We start from the raw sequence: 23,860 nt of genomic DNA on the forward strand, positions 1-23,860 counted from the left end.
GCCTTGTGCATTCCAGGCAAACACTTTACCATGGGGCATCCCCAGCCCTATTCTTTAAACATTTTTAAATTGCCATTTTTCCTAGTTAACACATATTGCTTTTACAATTACAAAAAACAAACAAGAGACCATTATTTAAGAAAAAATAAAAGGTTAACAACTGTCTCTTGAGTGGTAGGTGATTTCAGTATGTTTGTTTTGCTTTCTAACTTTTCTTTTTCCCTTTTTAAACAGTTTTATTGAGATGAAATTCACACACCCTACAATTCACCCATGTTTAAAGTACACAATTCAATTTTTAAAAGTATATTTACAAACATTGCTACGATTCATTTAGATCATTTTATCACCCCCAAAAGAAGTACCTGTTAGCAGTTATTAGCAATTAATTCCCATTCTTCCCCACCTCCAGCCCCTGGCACCCAATAGTCTCTGTGTTATTTGCTTACTCTAGACGTCTCATACCAATGAACCCATACGACTTTCTCTGGCAAGGAACTCTACCACACCCTCAATCAGTTTTGCTTTAGGTTGTCGTCATTGTGTTTTGCGTGGGCTTGCCTTGGTCCTGGAGCTCCTACCTCTACCTCCCAGGTAGTTGGGATGTTATAAGTGTGTACTACCACACCCTGCTTGTTTGTTGAGATAGGGTCTTAGTAACTTTTTGCCTAGGCTGGCCTCAGGTCTCTGTCTCCCAAATAGCTGGGATTATGGGTGTCAGCCACCATGTCCAGACCCCATTCCTCATTTTTGGTGACCTAATTTTTCTAAGATGTCATATAATAAATTTTAAAGCACAGGTTATTGATTTAGATAAGCTTTCTGGTAGAATCTTGACATGTCAGAGCAATAAGGGACCTGGGAAGGGATATTGTCCAATGCTTCTTTGCAGCTGAAAGCAGGGAATCCCTGAGAGAACCAGGCGTAAGTCAGGCAGCCTCACAACCTCAGGAAGGCAAGGCCAGCCCCACATTCTCAGTCTCCTGGAGCCCAGGGCATCACCCTCACAGACACTGTCTGGAAACAGCACTTTTATCTGGAGATGATGGAGTCACACAGGATAGTTTCCAAGGTTCCGTCCATTTTGTTAATTCAGGCCTCTGGAGCAGGAGTTGGTGGGTGCTGTACCCACATGGCAAAGTAAAGATAAAAGAAGACTATATGGCCGGGCACCAGTGGCTTACATCTGTAATCCCAGCTACTCAGGAGGCACAAACCAGGAGGATCGAGGTTTGAAGCTAGCCTGGGCAAATAGTTCCATGAGACCCTATCTCAAAAAACCCTTCACAAAATAGTACTGGATTGTGAAACAAAATGGCTTAATACCACTTTGCAAAAACAACAATAACAAAAAGCCTGTGTCCACTGGGCTTTTCTTCTTTATCCTCATAATATCACGATCGGATTTTTTTTTTCTGCTGAAGTAACCAGTTGCGTAACTAACCCAGAAAAACTCTTTTATAGCAGAATTTATTCAAACAAACTCTTAAAAGATTTGTATTTCTCTGAAGTATGCATGCTTTCAGCATTTGACTCCTACCTGCATACATCAATGGAGATAAAAGTAGATTAAAAACCAGTGGAAACACTGCTGTTTACTTTAATGAATTAGCCATTGAGACTCATGGTAGATACTTTGTCTAATGCAGTGGAAATATGGAAATCTCATTCCTGACTCTTCTTAGACATACAGCATAAATAACTCTCTCTCACTTAAAGTTAGAAAATCTTTATATTTTGGTCTCAGGCCACAGACCTGGTGAGTCCCTTACTGCAGACTGACTGAGTTCCTAGATTCTTCCACTCTGCTTACTTAGCCATCTGCTACTGTTCATTCATTTCATCCTAGGATACTGATTTTCCTGATCAGCCAGGAAATCAGTCTTGGTTGCCTAAGAGCTACTTGTATCTTGCCCATACCCCAGGCCAGAAAGTAGTGTTGGTCTTTTCCAAGAGTTGTAAATTCCTACCTTAGATTATCTCTTCTCTGGTAGTAGTTGGTGGTGGTGGTGATGGTGGTGGTGGTGGTGTGTGTGTGTGTGTGTGTGTGTGTGTGTGTGTATGAGAGAGAGAGAGAGAGAGAGAGAGAGAGAGAGACCTGGGCTGCAGGTGAAAGCACAAGTCGCAAGTGACTTCAAGATGAAACAGCTCACTCACCGTCTTGGAGGCCTCAGTTATGCGATACAATACAAACTGGTGGCTGCTTTGTTTTTGCTTTTGGTTAAACTTCTTCAGAGCAGCATCCACAGCCTTAAACACATCCTCATCATTGCAGTCAAGTTCCTCGGAGACCGCTTCGTGGGTTAAACTGGGCAGCAGCCTGGAACAGAGGAAAAGGAGAGTAAGTAGTTTCATGATGTAACCTTCTCCCTCTAGAACAGGAGGGACGACTTTGCCAAGAATCAGGAGCCAACTCGGATGCAGACTTTATAGTCTCCACTCTCTTGTCTTCTGTGTTCTCTTCTCTCTGACTCAACACTCAGGACTTTTGTTGGATTCCTGCTGTCAAATCTTATTTGCCTTCTTCCAGAAGGACAAATAACTCTGCTGGGTTATTCAAGCAGATTTCAGGTAACAACATTGCAACACTAGGGCCATTGACCTGCTGGTTTGCCTTGAAAAGCACGTGGGAACACAGGACACATTTCCAGGTGATTGCACAACTTAGTACAGCAAATCAGAGCAGAATCTAATAAAGAAGAAGAAAAGGCCACCAGCTAGTTCTGTTATTTCCTGTGACTTTTCCAAGGCATTTACAAAGGTCATTACACATGTAAACATTAAATGTGCAGGTGCAGGTGGCTTTCACTTGAAATTTCTTTGCCCGATATCTATGTGCACAGAAGTAGGCTGCCATCAGTTCCATTACACACCTGCAAAGCCCAAGCCCAATGGTACGAATTGAGGGCTGGGAGTTCTACCCAGGAAATGTCCTGGTCAACTGAAAATAAGCTGTGGGCATCCTATCTGGTCTCTGTCCAAGCCAGCCTCTCTCTGCTCAACTGTATTAGCTCTACAAAGGAAACTGCTCCCCAGGATGCAGGCGACAGAGGAAAAGCTTAAGAAGAGATAGGGTGGGTGAAGCCCTGGCCTTATTTCTTGTTTTTGGTTTGGTGGATAAGGATATTTTTCACTCACCAAGCCTAACAACCTTTTACATAAAGGTAGACTATTCAAGGAGAAGTGGTCTAACAGTAGATTAAAACCATGGCTTAGGCCTTGTTGGATATTTGCCTTTGCCTTCAAGCCAAAAAAGAAAGAGAAGAACATACAGGGATGGGGGGCGAGAAGGAAGGAGGATGGAAAGGGAAGAAAGAAGGAAGAAAAAGAGAAAAAAAGGAGAGAATAAAGAAGAAAAAAAAATCACAAAACATTCAATACTTTATTGCTATTGATAGGATCTATAGTTTGGCAATGGTGTCTACCTGACGGCCCCTGGAAAAGAGGGAGTGATCAGTGTCAGCTGAGTGGTGGCTTTGTAGAGGTGGGGCAGGAACACGTGCTTGGCTGTGTATCCAACCTGAATTCTTAACTGGCTCTGCCTCTTAATTGCTACGTGCCAGCATGTGTACAATGGCGTATGCATGTGTGCCCATCTGTATGAGATCACATGCTTGCTGGGTATATGCTTGTGTTTCCATTCTGTGTTCATGTGTGTGTCTGGTGCCTGGTATGAATGAGTAAAGTGTGCATGTGTGTGTTTGCAAATCACGGTCACATGTTTCCACCTGTTTCTTCACCTGTAAAATGTGGGAAATCATAATATCTTAATGGGGTTGTTTTGAGGTAGCATGTATTCAGGTAATTAGTTCTTTTTCGTATCTTACATTACACAGAATAGCTAAGAACCTCTGACTTACTGGTTTCAGATGCATGTTAATAACATGCCTAGGGGGAAAATTAAGGGTGAAAGAGATTTGGGTACATTTTTAGACTGAGAGGAATGAGGAAGCAGTGAGATGGAGTTGCTGGAAGGTGGAAGGGTGAGGGGCAAGTGATGGTGCACCATCCAGAAGGACTTGGAAAAGAGAAGCCTAGGCTGATCATTGTGGTGGGTTCAAGGGAAGATTCAGAAACAGAACTTGGCAGCACGTATAGGCAGTTTAATAAAGAGGAAACAATGTGGTTTTGGAGGAGGCTAATCAGAGTTCTAATCCCAGTCCCACAATTTACTAACTGTAGGATCCAAAGCAAGTAACTAAACTTCTCAAGGTCTCATCACCCTTCTCCAAAAACTGGTGACTATGGCAGCCTGTTTCCAATTTCTCTTTCGTCCTTGGAGTGCATCTAGACTACTTCTTAATTTTCTTTGCATTAAGTGTCATATGACTGTGTTCTAGCTAATGAAATGTGAGCAGGCCTGGCCCATGAAAACCACCTTAATGATCCTGTATTCTCTCCCTGTGTAGGCTAGATGCAGAGGATCCAGGAGAAAATACTGAGGCCCAAAGGCAGGAAAGAACAAGATAAAAGGAGCCTGGGACCTTGAATCACCATATGAATGGCCACCTGTGAACTATGATATGAGAGACAATCAAGTTGTTTGTCATTAAGACACTGAGTTTATTTGTTACAGCTTCTGGCCTACTCTAATACAATTACTTATATAAAAGAATTATTGGAAGCTGGGTATAGTAATTCCAGCACTCTAAAAGCTGAGGCAGGAGGAGGCCAGTATGGATTACAGAGTGAGACCCTGTCTCAAAAGTAAACAAAACCACATAAAAAAGCAGCAAGCAATGGCATATTGTCTAAAACTTCTAGTAGAAAGTAAACTCCCTAGGGTAGGATTTTTTTAAATCTCATTATTCACCTGCTGCAACTGCGCCTGCATATAATGAATGCATTTAATTAAAATGACTTGAGCGTTTTCAATGCCTGTTTTCAGTTAATATTTTCATTAGCTCGAGTGATGTTTGTGGAAGTACTTTATAAATTACAAAACAAATGCACCTGTGGGAGAATGAAATTTTGAGTTATTAACCAGAGTTATTTTATTTTACTATGATGATGATTATATTTTGGTCCTTGATTTCACCTTTCATTCAAGCAACTAACCTCGTGTACATGCCTCCGTGGAAGAATGTGGTTCTGCAAGGCAACATTCAGCTGGTGCCCACCAGTATGGCTCCACTGGCTATTTGTGTCTGGCAGCTGCTCTGATTGGTTGCCGAATCTGGTCTGATTGTGGTCAGTGCTTGTGTCATATGGTTTTTCAGTATTTGGAGTGCTAATCACCACTGTGGCTGGAAGGTAGAGAGAATCTGAAATCTTACTAACCTTTATAAATTCTTGAACTCTGACTTAGAAAGAAGGGGAAAGAAAGAAGTTATAGGGTATTGGAGAAGAGTTTTTTGGCATCATAAATGAATAAAGCAAACTAATCTGAGACCAGAAAGAGTCCTTAGCCTGGAGATAAAAAAGATGAGAAGGTCTATGGGGTTTGAGGGTTTTGAGAGGGAACTCTGCCTGATTTTCTGGAAATGAAGTCTGGAAGATCCCCGGGAAAGAATAGTCCTGTGGTGTGTCTTGGTGGTCATATCCTTCAGTGGTGTTACAGAGACTCATATATTCCTAGTTCGATACAGGAAGAACAGATAAACTAGCTTCAGAGAGAGATATGAACAGGGTATGAATATCCCTCAGCATGGGGGACCTGGTGAACCAATGTTCAAGAATCAGACCACCTTCTTCTGTCCACCCGAACACCTAGGCAGTACATGAGATTCTAGAATTGTGGCAAACTCGGTGTGGGGTGTCGCTGGGCAGAGGAACTCCAAGAAGGATGGGGATTAGCTTCCCATTAGCCCAAAAGGTTGGCAATGTGAAATAGAAAATAATTTGTCCTGAAAATAAAGTGATATTTCTTGGTCATGATTCATGTCTGTAACTTTTTTTGCAATTTATAGCCAGAGCTTTATTTGCTTCATAATTGAATTTAGAAATAATTTTTCCAAAAGAAAATTTAGGCAACTAGAAATACCCTCTGGGAGTCATTGGGTAACTCTTACAATCCTTTCAGGAATAATGTATACTTTGATGATATGCCTTGCCATAGCATGAGTAGGAATACTATCCAAGAAAGAAAGAAATTCTAAGGATTAGTGATTTGCCTCAAGTGATTCAGAGGCAGTGAGTGAATTAGCTTCTGATTTGTAGCACTGAGATCTTTCTTCTTTCCTCTGGTCTGTCTCTTCTTGCACCATCTCCTTTCCCAGTCACATTTTGTCCTATCCCAAGTATAAAAACAAGGCTAAAATAACTGCGATTTTCATTAATTACTGCTCACATTTTATTTATGATTTTAATTCAGAACATTATTCATTTATTTCCCATCAAAGAATCAGATATTATTTTGGAGATGAATTTGGAAAAAACTTAGAAACTTGTGGAAACTCACTCTTGAATTTCCCTGGACATGATTCTGAGGTTGACTGAGGGAAGGGCTGAATATCTGGCAGTGGGGGACCTTTGCAGTTTGGCAATAAGGAGTTGGGGAAATTGGCTTCAGGAGGAGGAAGAACTTCACCTACATTCAGTGGAGGGAGTCGGTGAACGTATCCAATTTGTCTCCGATGGAAAGGAAACTTTTCTTTACCCTGACCTCTTTCTCCTGAGTGGCCATGTGGTGGGCCATGGCCACGGCGATGGTAACCATGGGGACCCTGGCTATGGGATGGTGGGTCACAGGGTCCATAGTCATGGAAATCATGGTCATGGGGAGGGGGTCCATGAGGAGGGGGACCATGGGGATGGTGTCCATGAGGAGGGGGCCCATGAGGTGGGGGACCATGGGGATGGTGTCCATGAGGAGGGGGACCATGAGGAGGGGGACCATGGGGATGGTGTCCATGAGGAGGGGGCCCATGAGGGGGGGGACCATGGGGATGGTGTCCATGAGGAGGGGGACCATGAGGAGGGGGACCATGGGGATGGTGTCCATGAGGAGGGGGACCATGAGGAGGGGGACCATGGGGATGGTGTCCATGAGGAGGGGGACCATGGGGATGGTGTCCATGAGGAGGAGGACCATGGGGATGATGTCCATGAGGAGGGGGACCATGGGGGTAGCATCCATGGGGATGGAGTCCATGAGGAGGGGGACCATGAGGAGGGTGTCCTTCAGGATTTTGTTCATGTTGTTCACTGGAATTATGATTATGAGGGGAACTATCGGTATCACTGGTGTCATAAGGAGGGTGATGGCATCTTGGCCCTGAAGGGGGCATTAGTGGAGGATGTCCTTCTTGTGGTCTGTCTGAGCTATCTTTTTCTTCTGGAGGAGGTGGGCATCCAAGATCATGTGGTTCGTGGGGATGATGACGGCCTCTGAATCCACCATGCTTAAATGAATGCTTGCCACCACGAGGATGACCGTGCCTACCAAAATGGTGGGGATGGCCCGGATGTGGTCGCATACCACTGAAGTTTCTATGTTCCTGGTAAAAGACACAGAACCGTGAATATCATCATGTAACATAAAAGGAAAAGTGAGATGTTTAGTTTGATTAGACCAATGGCTCCCTAATTTTGGATTTCACAAATCAATTTAAAAAGTAGGATATCAAAACAGGATCTATTTAAATCACTATTTAAAATATAAATAAAGCTATCATAATTATTTCAAAAGAGAAATAATATTTTAACAACAAAAGTAACGAAGTTCAACTATTGGATAATAGGGAAAACCACCCAAAAGTCAGAAAGTTAATCTCAGATTAAAGGATTGTCCTTTGGATGGAATACATGTCACATTATGAAAAAATTTAATTATCCTGATTTTTCTCACTTCAGCATAAAGTGGTAAAACTATACTAAGCTTACTGAGGCTTACTGACACATTCTTTACTTCTAGAAGATGAACGCTTAGCCTCTTGGTTTTCCTTGTTCAGACTTTAAATTTGGTTCTGCTTTCTTTTGTTTTGACTTTTGAGATAGGGTCTCCCTATGTAGCCCAGGCTGCTCTTCTCTTATATGAGCTTCCAGAATGCTGGGATTACAGGTATGAATCACATTCCCAGTAGACTTTAATTAAGAAAATAATAAATGTATGGACCCAGGTTCATAGAACAATCCCTCTTCTCCTCCTTCTCCTTCTCCTCTGTTTCTTTCTTTTCTGATATAAAAAATTACTGTGAAGAACATCTCTGTGTTTACTCATAAAATAACATAAAGATTTCTAGAATAGACATATATTATTGTTAATATCATCCTTTATATATCTTTGCATGAAAAATGTGAGGCTTATTCATACTCCTTAGGTTCTATGTCTACTAATTAAAGTTAAGACTCGAGCTGGTGGAGTGGCTCAAGTGGTGGAGCGCCTGTCCACAAGTGAGACCCTTACCTGAGTTAAAACCCCAGTACCACCACCAAAAGAAAAAGAATTACTAAGACTCATCACTGGAATCCTGGCTACAAGGACTATTTGATTGAATAATCATGAATTTATGTTTTTTGTCAAATCTTATCCCTCCCCAATTCTTGGATAAATCTTCATACTTTTTAGTGTTATACTAGCAATTGCACTCCTTTGCCCAGGGACCTGTTTGGATTTCTCCATGTTTCTCTCTCTCTCTCTCTCTGTAACACACACACACAGCCATGAGAACCAATAGCATTACACATGTGAATATATTATTTAGTTTGGCACTGCTCATAACAGAACACTCAGGCAACTCACCTCCAAGTTGGTAACTTCACAGTTCACATTAAGGTCTTCTGGGGTTTCCAAGTCAGAGGCTTTTACAGCATAGGACAAAACTGCTCTGCAGAATCCAAAGACCTACGAGAGAGAGAAGTCTTTTGTGTTTGTGTGTGTCTGTATCCCCACACATGCACATGCGTGCGTAGGCATGCATGCATGCAAGGGATGTGAAGGTCATGAACTTGGCTAGAGTCATGAACTTCTAGACATTCAACAAAGGAAGAACCATAGGCTGCTGTTGCTCTTTTCTGTGAACAGTTACCGGTACTGGGTTTCCTCACTTGTGGTGATGAGAAAGACCATGCCATTACTGCTTTGCCTTTAGACCAATGCTTCTGCACTGAAGACCTGGGTTGCCCATGTGTAGAGAGAATGAAGAATGTGCAAAAGATGGATTTGTATAACTTTAACTGGTCCCGTGAAAGTGTTGGAAATCAGGGGTTTACATGGACCCAGTTAACGTGTCTGCTGGCTTCACCCTAAGTATGAGGGGTACAACTGCTTGGCACTTCTATGCTCCAGAGGTCCCTAAACCCCGTCATCAAAAGACAGGAAGACAACTCTTTTCTAGAAAAAAATTGATAAGCATTGAGGATCTGAGTACAATTTCAAAGCCAGATAATCCTGGTTTCACCATATCCTAGTGGTTTGGGTTTAGAGAAGTTCTTCAAAATTTCTGAAACTCAGTCTCTGTAAAATGCCTATAATCCTATCTACCCACAGATTGTGAGAGGGCTTAATTCAGAGAGATAAGCTACAAAACACAGCCCCGAGCCTCTTCTTCTCTGGCTTCTCTTCATTTATGGTACAGCACTGGGAATGTCTTACTACACAAAGATAGCTAAGAGTTTGTTGGTGCTGGGGATTGGAGAAGAGGTGTCTTCTGATGGACTCTAAGAAGGAATCTAGAGTTGGTACAGGTTGAACATTTGAACACTCCGAAAGGAAATAATGCATGCTTCTTCTCTTTCAGCCAGGCAAGATGTGTGTTAAACCTAAGAAAAAAATCCTAGACTTAAATCAGAATTAAAATCCCATATCCTAACACTTTCTAGTTTAGGGCACTTATGAAAGTGGTTAAAATTTAAGCCCCCTTGTCCCACAGAAATAGAGGTAGGCACTTGATTTTCCTTCTCGGGGTTGTCATGGGAGTCTTACCAAACAATAATATGGTTTGAGGTGTTTTATTAACCATGGAAATGTCAGGTATTATTAATAAGATCCTTCAGTAGGTTCATGGGTCAATTTGTAAATGATTAAGGGAGAAATCCCGCTTAACTTGCCATGAGAAGAGTGGATTCTAAACTCAGCTGAGTTTTGAGCTTTGGCAAGGCCCTTCCTTTGCCGAACCTCAGTTTCCTCCTAGGTGGTCACATGGAATCCCTGTGGGTGTCAATGCAATGCAATGAATGAAATACCTGGTGTCTAGGGTTTTAATACAGGCTGCTTATAAGTTTTAGCTAAGCCTTTAATTCTAACGAGGTAAAAGCTCAATTTTAAGTGGAGTGGCTCAAGTGGTAGAGTGCTTGCCTAGTAAGCTTGAGACCCTGAGTTCAAACCCCAGTACCACCCCCCAAAAAAGAAACCTCAACTTTAAGTATGTAACATGTATATTTAAAATCATATTATCATGATTCACTTGACTTTCCATGCCTCAGTTTCCCCATGAGCAAATCAGGGATAAAAAGGGTATCTACCTCCTAAGGTAGTGTGAGTATTAATAAGTTAACATCTGTGTAAAGTGCTTAGAAGAGCACCTAGCAGCCACAAAGCACTGTTTAGATGCCACTTAGTGTTGTGCAGACACTTATTATACTCACTTTAGGAGGTCTGGGGAAATGGTGTGTAGAGCAGTTCCTCACAGAGAAGTCCACATAATAATTCGTTCGTTCCTCTCCTCTCTACAACAGATGGGATCAACATAGTTTCAGGAGCAGAAAAAAACAGGAAAGAAAACTTTAGATATCTACTATCCAATGTATTAGAAAGCACTATGAGAATTAACCTCACCAATACCTGCCATTTTCCCTTACAGCTTCTGCCTTTAAAAAATATATCCCACAGGTACAATCAAGTGTAGGGTGACACGTCACCACGTGATGTGCTTCTCCTTAAAATATACAGCTATTTAAGTATTTAATACAATGAGCTCATATGGTAAGTATTATTCTGTTTTCTGCTTCCCCCTGAGCAATAGTATTTAAACTGTTTCCGATGCATGTGGATTCTTTGTAACAATTAATTGTAAGCATTACATTGCTTGCACACACATAATCTATTTGACTTTGCATTTTCAAAATGTATGGTAAACATTAACCAGCCACTCTACAAGACAACTCAGGGAGGGAAGTGCTAAGAGTCCTTGGTCTGTGAGGCAGGGAACTCTAGTTCCAGCCACACCACTGGCTATGGTGAGGTTTCTCGGAGCCTCAGTTTTCTATTCTCACATAACCCTAATATGCTCTTGTCTTTCCTAATCTTTTTTTTTTTTTTTTTGGATTTTGTTTCCTCTTGGCAGCTGGCCAAGTAGGATGGGTAGAGAGGGCATGTAACTCAATTCATGTCTACTAGGTTGAAGCTGGGCGGTCAGACTCTGACCATTAGTGGAGTCTCACCACTCTTGCAACTCTCTCTACTTTGTCCACTCTGAAAGAAGCAAAATCACTGTTCTCCTTCTTGTACTCATCAAGGGCTTTGTCAGCTTCTTTTCTGTAGGCCTCAGTATCCTCAAAGAAATCAGCAAGTACTGGACTGTCCTTGGTATTGGCCAGTGCTGAAGAGACTAGAGAAAGAAAATGGTAATGCCATGGTTGCAGGTCAGAAACAGCAATGTCAATTTTAGGATTTAATCTAACACATAGAAGCGTGGTGTCGAGAATAATGATCATTTCCATTTTACACGTGGTAAATTGAGGGTTGGAGAAGCTAACTTGTTCACGATCAATCAGCAGCTGAGCTAACCTGCTGGTCTTTCCTTCTTATCCTTCTGGTGCCTTTTGTGACCTATGGTCATGACGCCCCTTTTCCCTCGCCCCCACCACTCACAACATGTTTGCCCAGGGAATACAGGCAGCCTTCACATAAAGTTTTACACACAAACAGAGCAACTTTTTTTTTTTTTTTTTTTTTTTTTTTTAGTGGGACTGGGGTTTGAACTCAAGGTTTCCTGCTTGCAAAGCAGGTGCTCTACCATTTAAGACACACCTTCATTCATGTTGCTCTGGTTATTATTATTATTACACTGTTATTGGTGGTGGTGGTGGTACCGGGTTTGAACTCAGGGCCTTACACTTGCTAGGCAGGTGACCTACCACTTCAGCCACTACACCAGTCACTCTGGTTATTTTGGAGATGGAGTTTTACGATCTATTTGCCAGAGCTGGTCTGGAACTGCAATCCTCCTGATCTTAGTCTCCTGAACAGCTAGGTTACAGGCAGGAGCCACCGGCACCCTGCGTTTAAACTTTCTTCAAGGCAGCCTCCTTTAGAAGTTGTTTGGCTCTTGACTATATTGAGTCATGTTGAGATTAGCCATTTTCAAAGGAATCTGAGATCATTCTTTTTTAAAAAGTAAATAAGAAGATCATGGACTTTACAGCACTGTTGAGATAAAGTCATGTCTGCCTTGAATCAATGAGGCTGTGTTCCCAAGGCCACACCATCGAACTTCTGCTAGACTAAATTATTTTATCTCTAAAATAGAAAGCTTCATAATCTTTATTTCATGGCCTTGTGTGAAATTAAATGAAACTATGTATAATGTATACATATATAGCTGCTTTTTGAACTGTAGAACAATACGTAACTTTTAAACGTTGAAACCAATTTTTATTGAGGCTAAGAACTGCAAAGACTGTCTTATTAATTCTAACAAGAATTTTAAAAGCTAATACTATTATTTTCCTCATTTTACAAATGAGAAAAGCTTAAAGAGTTAAGTAACTTGCTCCCCAAACCATACAACTGGGAAGTGATCGGTTGGATTCAAACTCAAGCAGGTCAGATCCCAGCACCTGTCTCCATAATGATGGTATAGAGACTGCCTCTTGTAAATCTGTACTTTTAAATATTGAGTTTATTTAAAGAATTTTACATAGTAACCTATTCTGTCTCAAGAGAGTGAGTAATAAATAATGGAGATCATGAGGGAGGGACCCTTTCTGATATACATCATGGTATTATATGGTGAATACCAACAGATAACTAAGTTCTACATTAATCTGGAGTCAATTAGCAATTTTACTGATTAACATACCAAAATTCACCAATTTTACAAATTAACATACCAGAACTTGTGGTGCAGTTAAAGTCATTCACTCTAAGATCCTGAGTTTCATTTGAGTAACTTGTAGCTATTACCTTACATTGTCCGATCACCTGGGAAAAAGAGAATTTTTGAGTCATTGTGCACTGCCTTCCTCAGGTCACATATGAGGGAACATAAAAGTGATGTAACATACTCCTGCCTAAAATGTATTTGGGGGTCTCCCTCATCAAACTCTGTCTCAAACCCTGCATTTTCTTAGTGCTTGTGTGCTGTACACTATTGCACTCATAGTCTTTGTGAGAATAGGAAGAAACAATTTAAATGAATCATGATCAAATCCCAAGTATTTTCAAGGGGAAAAAGCACTAAGACTCCCAGTGTACAAAATTTTCTTTTTTTGTAAATGAGATGTTGTATTCCTGCTTATTTGTCATTGTGTTCTCCACCTGTGGCACAGAGCCTGGCATCTCAGTACCCATTCTGACATGCATAGCAAGACTGTATTCCTCACTGCAACTAAACCCTTTGGCTATTCTTGCTGATGGAATCAGTCTTCATGGGACATCATTATGAGTTCATAGATTTGTAGCTCTGTAGACTGTGAGGGATGGGAAGAACCCTAGTGGCCATCCACTTCAAGCCCCTCTTCTTATTTTACAGTTTACACAGAGAAAACTGAAATCTAGGAATGTTTGGTATTTTGCCCAGTGACTCACAGCTAGTCATGATCCCAAGGGACCACAAGCCTGCTGACCTATCTTGAACTGGGTTCCCATGAATGACTCTCAAGAGAGTATTACTCAAGGTCAACATTATCTTCATGAATCTCAAAGCACATGCTGTCTTACTTTTCTGTTGTGTTAGCCAGGCATGTGGCTTTCCTGAGTGAGCAGAGTAGATAGAAGGTAAGAATGATAAAAGAACAGTGATGGTACCCAGTTACTTACTATATCAGATGGCCGTCTAGAAACTTGTTCACATTCATCCAAGGGCTTCCTGGATAGGATCCAACAGTCAGATTCTTTCACATCTAAGACTAAATAATAGACAGTTGCAGATCCCTGAGGAATGCCAAGAAAGCAAGAGGTGAGTAGGGTATGGAAGCCTAGAGGTTTAAAAAATAAAAGCAGTTCCTCCCTCCCTCCCTCCTTCCCTTTCTTCCTCCCTCCCTCTCTTCCTTCCTTCCTTCCTTTTTTAGTTTTGTTTTGAAATAGGGTCTTGCTATATAGCCCAAGTTGGCCTTAGCTTCTACCTTAACCTCCTGAGTGCTGGTTTTAGAGGTACCATAGGCCTTCTCATTCAAGAAGCTTTCTCCCATCCAATCTTAACAGATTTTCTTTCATTAAATTGCTCCGTTATCTATTCCATGTACTTGGCAACTGAATATACCCTATCTTACATAGTTTGCTATGTGTGTCAGCAGACTATTATTTCCTTGAGGGCAATAACTCTAGTTAATTCTAGTTTTTCTCTGAAAGTACTTAGCATTCAACTGGGCTCAGCCTAAGTGCTTCTAAATCCTCACAAATTGATTCATAGTTAAGGACATGCCAATAATAAGCATTAACTCGAAGGAAAAAAGGTCAAGAACAGACTCAGAAGCTAAACAGAAAATCCTGAACAAAGCCACTCGTTCACTGGGCAAAGCAGTTGGTTTTAGAGCTAGAGTCCCACTTGCCATGGTACAAGGCCTCCCAATTCATCTCTCCATTGATTTCTCACCTCGCTGTCCAAGTGGGCATCAGAAACCCGCAGCAACTGGAAAAGATAGCCATTCCAGCGCCCTTTATTGATCAGGTCTAGAGCTTCCTCAGCCACAGGCTCAATATCATTGCAATCGGTGGGACTCACAGCACACGAACACTGCAGTGTGAGCAAAAGCAGTGCTGCAATGAACACCTTCATTGTGCTAAACCATCCCATGGTCTGCCATAGCAGAGAACTTTATACAGACTTCTGACACACACACACACACATACACACACACACACACATACACACACACAATATTGACAAAACAAAGTCTTTGTACATTTTGGTTGTGTAACTGGGGTTGTTCACTTTGACCCCTGGTTCAAATATCCATCACATAGGCTGTAAATGATTAGAAGCTCCTGAGGACAGGAAGTTAAGCCACACCACTGGTGTCTGGGTGAAACCGTGATGGGTACAAATTAGGCTATTTCTAGTAGGTAGCAGATCCAGAGGGTGTTTTGACCCTAAACACTGCCTAAGTGGGGGTGGGAGTGGGAAAGTAATTTTCTTCTATCTACAAGTCTTTCTTGGCTGGAAATCTCTACCGTCAGCCCCCTCTTTGGATTAAGACACTAAGACTCCTCAGTAGAATGTACCTGTATCATCTAAGAGAGGCAACATATTTGACAGTTAACATCCTGAAAAGAACTGACTTCAGGTAGAATAAAATGATTCACTTAGAGCCTTGGAGTCAGATCTGAATTTTCTAACCCTGGCTCTGTCACTTTCTCATGTGTGATACTGGGTAAACTCCAAAACTTCTCTGACTCATAGTTTCTTCATTTATAAAATGAGAACTGAAGACTGGAGGTATGGCTCAAGTGGTAGGGTGGTTGCATTGCGTGTATGAAGCCCTGAGTTCAAATCCCACTCCTGGGCTGGCAAAGTGACTCAAGTGGTAGAGAGCCTGTCTACAAGTGTGAATTCAAATCCTAGTTCAGCCAAAAGAAAAAACAAGAGTTTGACTCCACGAGCTGGATCTGCATATGTTGGAAGCTCAGCTGTTGCAGGCAGGCTGCTTGGCTGAGGTGGACATCAATGCCTGTAAGGGGCGAGTTGTCAACATGGAAGTGAATGAGGCCTACATTGTGGTAAGACTATGAATTATGGAATTTCTTAAATGAAATTCATGAGGCAAGAAAATGTCATAGAAACTGAATGATTTTTAACTTATGTCTACTGATTTGACTTTTTGTATATATATATCTACCTCCTTAGTCTTTCTGGAAGCAGAAAAACAAGCAGCTGCATTTTTTTTGTGCTCACCTACACATCACTGGAGAATAAGCTATATCCATTTACAAAGAGGTTTTCATTCAAGCAAAGTAAGATATAAATGGACAAAAAGTGAAGCCTATTCTTACAGTAAGCACAGGTCCTCTCTAAACAACCATGGTTTATATATGGGAATTTTGAAATTTAGCACTTCTGCTCCCGAGGGAACTCCAAAATTGAGCATTGGTCCCATATTAGAAGTACTTTGAACTCTGTTTCAAAGGCTTTCTTTAGCTCTCAAAATGAAAGGATTTAATGTTTAAGCCAATTTAAGCTAAGTTCTCAAATATTAAGAAAAGTATCAGATAGTGGCTGGTTAAAACAAAAAACTGTAAGCATGCCATCAAGTCTCTGAAAAACTACAATGACCAGTCAGCAGAGAAGAGTCCTGAAGAAGAGAAAATTGACGTTGTAGATAAAGAAGGGAAATGAAGCCTTTTTATTACACAAATAGTATAAACACAAAATTGGGAGACTCATGCAACTTTTTATCAAATCGTAATTCAAGGAAGTATGAATTAATTATGATTTGATAAAAATGTCTCAATTTGAGGAAAAAAATGTTTCAAGAAAAAGGGAAAATAAGCATGTTCCAGACAAATCAGACATTGGAGGTGAAAAAGCTGAAGAAGTGAAATCCGGTTCCCTACATCCTGGCATCCTAGCTCATTAGCTGGGCTAGGAATCCCCCATGCACACTGTGGACAAGCCTGAAGTCCACATGGGAAGCCTGAGGTTCTTCCAGTTCCCACTAAACAAAGTATTGCTGACTTTATTTTTCATCCCACAGAAGGCATATAAGCTTTAGTAGGTGGCTATACTGTTGGGCCTGTCCCCAAATTAAAGTATGACTCACAAAGCCAGTCAGAGGAACAGAAGTCATCTACTAAAACTGAGCAGGCTATCAGGGAAGACAAACTTGCAGAGGAGAAAAGGCACTTATCTTTTCAGCCAGATAAGAGTATTGCCAGAGTGAGTGTTGATAATAGAACTCAGGCCTTAGTTCAGGCATGAAGAACAACAGACCCAAACTCTGCATTACTAGGACTGAAGGATTGACTCTTCATCTTCTAGAATTTCCTGAAGGAAAATGAGTGGCTGTTAAGGACATAATTATTTATTATGACTGAGATAAATTAAGGATGAAACTCTTTAGGCTTCAGTTAGAGAAATTTTTGGCTTAAATGGTTTTGTGGATCCAGTGAAAGGGAGAGGAATCAGACTTCTTACAGTGATGATTGAGGAACAAGGGGTGTGGTTGCTTTTCAGACTTTGTGGAAATTAATTGAACTTACTCAGAAACCTATTAATCAGCTCTTAGATTACATTTGGGGTGGAAGCACGGTGCCATTCTACCTTTCATGCTGGGATTGTCTCATATGGCCTTGGATGAATGTGAGGAACTATAGAAAATTAGGATCAGATGTATTTTCACAAAATGTCATTGTTGGGACAGTCAAAAGGAGTTGGAGTCATGCATTTTATGACAGTAAAATGCGGGAAAAGATTCTTAGGAGAGAATGAGATCTACACTAATGACTCAAATATCAAGAAACCCTAAGTCTCCTAAAGTAGTCGCTGTAAGCACCATAGTAAACAGAAGGATAACACCAAAAGCTTTTGTGTTCAGAAACTATGGTCATTTTCCTGGAATCAACACTCATTATTTGGGAAGCTGTTGGTACAAAATGTGGCAGGCCATCAGAACTCATCTGCTGCTCAAGCTACTTTGCAGAATACACATTGGGAAATGATCTTTATCAAGATGGAGGCTTGCTTCTGAATAACCCTTCAGCACTGGCAATGCATGAGTGTAGGTGTTTTTGGTCAGATGTCTCTGGGCACCAGATGTCATGAGAACGATGTGAGAAACATGGCGACATACATAAGCTTGAAAACCAGACTTTCAAATGTTATCAACAGCACCATAGACACAGAGGTCCACATAATGCTTGATAGTCTGTTACCTCCTGAAACATTTTAGATTCAATCCTGCCCTGTGTGAAAATACATCATTAGATAAAAGTCAACATGAAAAGTCAGCTGGATCAGCTGCAGTTGGAAGGGTTGAAGTACATGGAAAGAAATGAACAAAGGATGAAAAAAGTTGTAAAAATACCAAGTCAAGAAAAAACAACTTTGCAGAAAATTAATGATTGGATAAAGTTAAAAACTAACATGTGTGCAGACCTCATTCCTTTCAAAATTGTAACGCATGTATGCAGATGTTCTCATAAGTGGAGGCCTATTGTAAAGATCCACTGAATTCAGAATGGACTTGTGGGTTTCAACATGAGTTAACCTTGAAATGCTTATCAATCCTGGAAAATCCTGAAAGAGACAGTGCCCAGGTTGCACTACACAGAGCTATGCTTGGTTACAGAATTCATATGGGAATTGGAATTAGATTTTTAAGACGTTAATAATTAATTAAGTTTTAGGAATTTTATTATTGTGCGTGTTGGTTTTAGTAGATATTGGTGTGAAATTGTTTAACATTTGAAAAAAAATCTATTAATATATGCATAAACAAGAAAACAAAAATATACTTTGAAATTTTGCTTTAGTCATTATAATCATGTTTCATTTATGTGATTATTGATTTTATTCCATGTGGACAAGCTAACTTCTTTGTATGTTTACACCAATGTTTTCATTAAATGCATTCTGCAATCCAACACCTTTTACTGTAATATCTAAACTGATACGGAAAATGGAATTTTCTCTAGTACAGTACTTTTACATTTGAAATCTGAAAGAACAAGATTCAGTTTTCTATTAAAATTTTACTTTAAAAATGTATGTGAATTTCCCTGAAATTTAAAGATAAATGCTGTTTGCCAACTTTTCTAGATATAGCTGTAGCTTTCCATTCACTGTTACAAATTAATCTGAGAAAAATTTCCTATCATTAACAAAAATAAACTATCAAAGTATTAAACAACAGTCCATCAAAAAAAGGGAGAAATGATACTTCTTGGTAGACTTGTGTGATAATTTAAAAAAGACATATATACAACCAATACATTTTTTGGCATAGATAAGTGCCAAATAAATGCTACTGAATAAATGGTGACATTTATCATTATTATTAGTGTCACTAGGAAGAAGTGGGGCACTGCCATGTCAACCCAGGTACCTGTGGCTCTTAAAACATCCCAGAAAGAATCAGTTAATATGGAAGAGGACAGTATTAAGAGTAGGAGTCAAACAAATGGATGTCCACTCTACTGGGAGAGGGACTCAGCATTGGAGGACAGGGGTGGAATACACTGAATCCTATTTATCTCTCCAAAGAAACCAATATACCTATGTGAAACCTTCATACCCACAGGAAAGGACCAGAGGGAATCAGCCTAGATTCCTCCCCACTGCCAATAAACAACCATTTCTTAGGCACCATTGTAAAAGGTATTTAAATTGCTTTTGCTGAAAAACACTGGCTCCTTACTTGGGTCCATGAATTAACTAATGGCAAGAGAAAAACTTGGCATGTCTTCCCCCATTTTGTATTTGTCTTTGTCTGAGCCATTCTCTCCTGCAGGCACCTCAAGTTCCAGAAAGAATAGGACTGATCAATAACATCTTTATGACAAGGGACTGAAACTATTCCTAAGGATCAACAGAGCCTTGCAGGACAGACTATTCCCCTCAATGAAGACAATTACCTGTAATGATGAGGCTGCAACCTGAAGCAGGAGCAATCATCTCACGGGAACGAGATTGCTCCCCTCAAGAGGTGACAGTGATATCAAATTCTCCAGAACCATCGAAGAACAAGGACTGAGATAATGGTCAACCAGGCTTTCTAGATAACCTGCCTGGTGTCATCTCAGACCACCAGAACATACCTGTGACTGGGACTGTTTTAGTATACATACCTTTTGCTCCCTGCAAGTTCATGTCTGTACCCCAAAGATAGCTGAAGATAGGCTAAAGGGCTTGCATTCCTGTTCCCACAGCTCATCTTGGATGGTGTAATAAATCTCCTTTCTCTTGCCCTTCACCATGTCTCTTTATTTGACATATTGAGCCATACCTGCAGTCCATTTTGCTTTGGTTATTTTGGAGATACGGTCTCCCAAACTATTTGGCTGGGCTGGCCTCAAACCATGATCCTCCATATCTCGGCCTTCCAGGTAGTTAACATCACAGGTGTGAGCCACCAGCTCCCACTTCAATGCTGGCTTTTAAACACTCAAATGCAACTATAATGGCTGCTTTTGCTAAAAAAGCATTGACTCCCACTAGATTGGGAGACAAAAATCTAAAAGGTTGAGAATCCCCTTATTTTTTTTTGAGGGGGGTCATCTCAAGGGAACCACATTTTCCCCTCTAGTGATGACAGTGTTAAGTTCTCCAGAACCCCTCTCAGAGTCAGAAGTGAAAAAATGATCAACCAGACCACACTTCACCTGATACTGCTGAATTATGCAATCTCTTGCCCCTTCCCAATTCTTCCTTTCTTTAACACTAAAGCTCACATCAATACTCAAAGATGGGCTGAAATGCTTTCTTTCCCCCTTTCCTTGCATAGCAGGCATGTTAATAAATCTCCTTCCCTGACCTTCACCATTACTGGTCTCCTCTATGTGATTCGTGTATTGGGATGAGTGGTGGAAGCAGACATGTTGGAACCCTGGTCAGGCCTTTGGCCTAAGACTCCAGTGTCAGGACCACTCCAGTGTAACTCAGAATTCTGGGAATAGCCTAGAATCTGCTGCAGGTATTGTTAAGGGGCTCCAATCCAGCGGGGCAGTGGAAAAATTATTGTTTAAAACAAAAACCGTTTGAGCTGAGCTCTTTAAGCCTTTCTATTATTGCTAAAATATGCACCCAATATGGAATGCCTGGGCCAACCAAATTCTGGGACAAGTTAAGGGGTACAAATTCTGGGAGATGGGATGAGGCCCCAAGAATGGGAATATGCTTTTCCAATAGCATTCTTCTAGAGTGTCTGCTAGAGGTCTACTAGGGCCTCTTTCCCTTGCTATACTGCATCTTAAAGACAGACACAATGCTAACGTAACAGAGAATGTGGAAATGTGGACTTCTGATGTCTACTTAATGACTGGAGACTGTGTGAGAAATGAGAAAGTCACCTGAATAGTGCTTTGCCCAAAAGATGGCTTGGTTTCTCCTTTGGTCTGCTTCGTTGTGCTATAACAGACTTTCCCTCTCTAATCCTTTCCCCAATTTTTTAATACCTCATCCCTTCCACATGGTATTCCAAATTCTAAAAGATGCTTCTGTAACACCTCCCTCATTCCTCGGCTCATATTACTAGCAGGAAGAAATGTCTGAAAAGAAAATGCAGGTACTGGCCCCAGAAGGTCAAGATCCCAGGTCTAGGTTGGCTTTCACAGGAAGGAGACAAAATGCACTATGGAAAGAACAAACTTTGCCCAGAGCAGGGATTTCTCATCTGTCGTATCATTATAATCTGTTGTGTCCCCTAAAAATCCTTCATACCTGTGATTTTCTCAAAGGTGGAGATTTGAGATAGAAAAGTCTCTTCTATCTTCTTCCTCAGGGCTGGCTTTTTATGTGTGTGTATGCTTCAGGGAATTAGAACTTAGGGCCTCATGCTTGCTAGGCAGGAGCTCTACCACATGAGTGACTCCACCAGCCTTTTTTTGTATTGGGTATTTTTGAGAGGGAGTTTTGAGACCTATTTCCCGGGCTGGATTTGAACCACAATGTTCCTGATCTCTGCCTCCCCAGTAGCTAGAATTGTAGGCATGAGCCATTGGCACTCAGTCTCCAATTATTCATGTCAGTGAAGATCCTTGAAAATCTCTGATTATTTCATTAAGAATCACTGCATTACTTGGGTAGAATTTTATAACATTCAAGTTTTTTTTTTCTTTTTTGTAATAGGAGTCAGGGTTTTGTTTTGTTTTGTTTTTGTTTTTGTTTTTTTCTTTTTTAAGAGGAGTCAGTTTCTATCAAGAATTTAATGTGGTTTTTTTTTTTTACTTCACTTCTACAAAAAACATTTTTATATCAATTTTATGAGAGGTATTTAAACTGCTTTTGCTGAAAAGCACTGTCTTCTTACTTGAGCCCATGAATTAATTAAACACAGAAGACAAGCTTGGCATCCCTGCCTCCATTTTGCACCTGCTGTCCTTTGCTCTGAGCCATTCAAGCCATTCTCTTCTGCAGCCACCTTGAATCAAGGAAGGACAGGTATGATGGATAACATGTCTATGAAAAAGGACAGAGATTACCACCAGGCAACACTGAGTTTCCAAGGATAGACCACTCCCTAAATGAGGACAATTACCTATAGTGACAAGACTGCACCCTGGAGCAAAAGTACTTATCTCATGGGGACCAGAGATAAGTCAAGTGATGACAGCAACAACAACTTCTCCAAAACCCCACAGAACCAGAACTGAGATAATAATCAATCAGGCTACACTTTGACCACGACTGTTTAATTAAACATTCCTCTCCGCCCCTGCACCAATTCTTTGTCAATTTAAGCCTGTAGTTCATGTCTATACCCTGAAGATGCTTGAAGATGGGCTGCATAATAAATCTCCTTTCTCTGCCCTTCACCATGTCTCTTTGTTTGGCATATGGGGGTGAGTGGCCGGACATGACATGTAGAAGCCCAGGAGGTCGGGCCTGGGGTCCAAAACTCCAGTTTCTATTTCAAGTTCAGAGTAAAATTGAGGGGAAAGTACAGCAAGTTCCTATGTACTTACTACCTGGTCCTCCCACACACACATCCTCCCCCATTATAAATATTTGAACCCAGAAAAACACATTTGTTATAAATGATCAACTTACAATGACACATCATTATAACCCAAAGTTCATAGTTTACATTAGGGTTCACTCTTCCCTCATTGGGGTACATTCTATGAGCTTGACAAATATGCAATAACACATATCCCCCAGTATAATACCATAAAGAATAGTTTCTATGCCCTAAAGATCCTCTGTGCTCCACTTATCGACCCATTTCTCCCTTCTAATCTCTGGCAACCAGTGGTCTTTTTAGTCTCTTCATAGCCTGCCTTACAAGAATGTCAAATAGTTGAAACCAAACAGTATGTAGCCTTTAAACATCGAATTCTTTCACTTAGTATATGCATTTAAGCTTCTCCTATGTCTTTTCATGGCTTGATATTACACTTCTTTGTAGTACCCAAGTAATATTCCATTTTTTGGATGTACCACACTTTATTTATCCATTCTCCTATTACAGGACATTTTTGTTGCTCCCATATTGGGCAATGATGAACACATCTGCTGAAACATCCATAGGTGGATGTGTAGACATAGTTTCAATTCATACACCAAGGAGTGTGATGGCTGGATTATATGATAAGAAAATGTTTAGTAATTTTGGAAACTGCCAAACAATATTCTGAAGTGGCTGCACTATTTTGTATTCTCACCAGCAATGACTGAAAGTTCCTATTGCTTCACATCCTTGCACCATTCAACCTAACAGCATTCTGGATTTTGGACATTCCAATCAATTGTGTATGGTTATATTTCATTGCTTTACTTTGTATTTCCTTGACTGCATACCATGTTCAGCATCTTTTCATGTGCACACTTGCCTTACTTATATTATTTTTGGTGAAGTTAGGTCTTTTGCTCATTTTTAATTGTCATTTCCTATTTTAAAGATTCATAAGCAGTAACTATTAATACCACAGAACTAGAAATGTGCATGTCCTGAAGTTTCAGTGCAATTTGTACACAACTGATCATTTGAACACAAGGGCCTCAAATGAGTAATGATTGCATCATTCTGAGGTTATTGGCGAGGATGTGGGTAACATGCCCTCAAGGGGTTTGCAGAGCAAAAGATCAGGTACTGAAAGATGGTT

At 40.6% G+C, this 23,860-nt stretch overlaps 2 protein-coding genes and 1 pseudogene across 2 annotated transcripts in view; 1 reads left to right on the forward strand and 2 right to left on the reverse strand.

Annotated features, from left to right (window-relative positions):
- Kng1 (kininogen 1) overlaps positions 1-2,533 on the reverse strand; it is a 28,211-nt gene extending 25,678 nt beyond the window's left edge. The window contains 1 exon segment of the mRNA XM_074073590.1: positions 2,158-2,533. Coding sequence (XP_073929691.1) covers positions 2,158-2,355 — 198 coding nt within the window. The 5' untranslated portion in view covers positions 2,356-2,533.
- Positions 2,534-6,268: 3,735 nt separating this feature from the next.
- Positions 6,269-14,914, reverse strand: Hrg (histidine rich glycoprotein). The gene is made up of 7 exons (XM_020174085.2): positions 14,697-14,914; positions 13,922-14,035; positions 12,994-13,084; positions 11,323-11,489; positions 10,528-10,608; positions 8,684-8,785; positions 6,269-7,439 (listed from the first exon to the last, which is right to left on the reverse strand). Exons 1-7 carry the CDS (start codon positions 14,895-14,897, stop codon positions 6,351-6,353), a joined length of 1,845 nt encoding a protein of 614 aa, XP_020029674.2. The 5' UTR covers positions 14,898-14,914; the 3' UTR covers positions 6,269-6,350.
- Positions 14,915-17,152: 2,238 nt separating this feature from the next.
- LOC109693053 (calcium-independent phospholipase A2-gamma pseudogene) lies at positions 17,153-18,269 on the forward strand (annotated as a pseudogene).
- The last annotated feature ends 5,591 nt before the right edge of the window (positions 18,270-23,860 follow it).

The sequence above is a fragment of the Castor canadensis genome, chromosome 5, assembly GCF_047511655.1.
Source record: "Castor canadensis chromosome 5, mCasCan1.hap1v2, whole genome shotgun sequence".
Classification (NCBI taxonomy): Eukaryota; Metazoa; Chordata; class Mammalia; order Rodentia; family Castoridae; genus Castor; species Castor canadensis.

Coding starts and splice junctions, on each gene's coding strand:
- Hrg (XM_020174085.2), bottom strand. CDS start 14,897: ATGGGATGGTTTAGCACAATGAAGGTGTTCATTGCAGCACTGCTTTTG. Junction 13,085..13,921: donor CTAGACGGCCATCTGATATA/GTAAGTAACTGG, acceptor TCTTTTTCCCAG/GTGATCGGACAATGTAAGGT. Junction 7,440..8,683: donor GTGAAGTTACCAACTTGGAG/GTGAGTTGCCTG, acceptor GTCTTTTACCAG/GAACATAGAAACTTCAGTGG.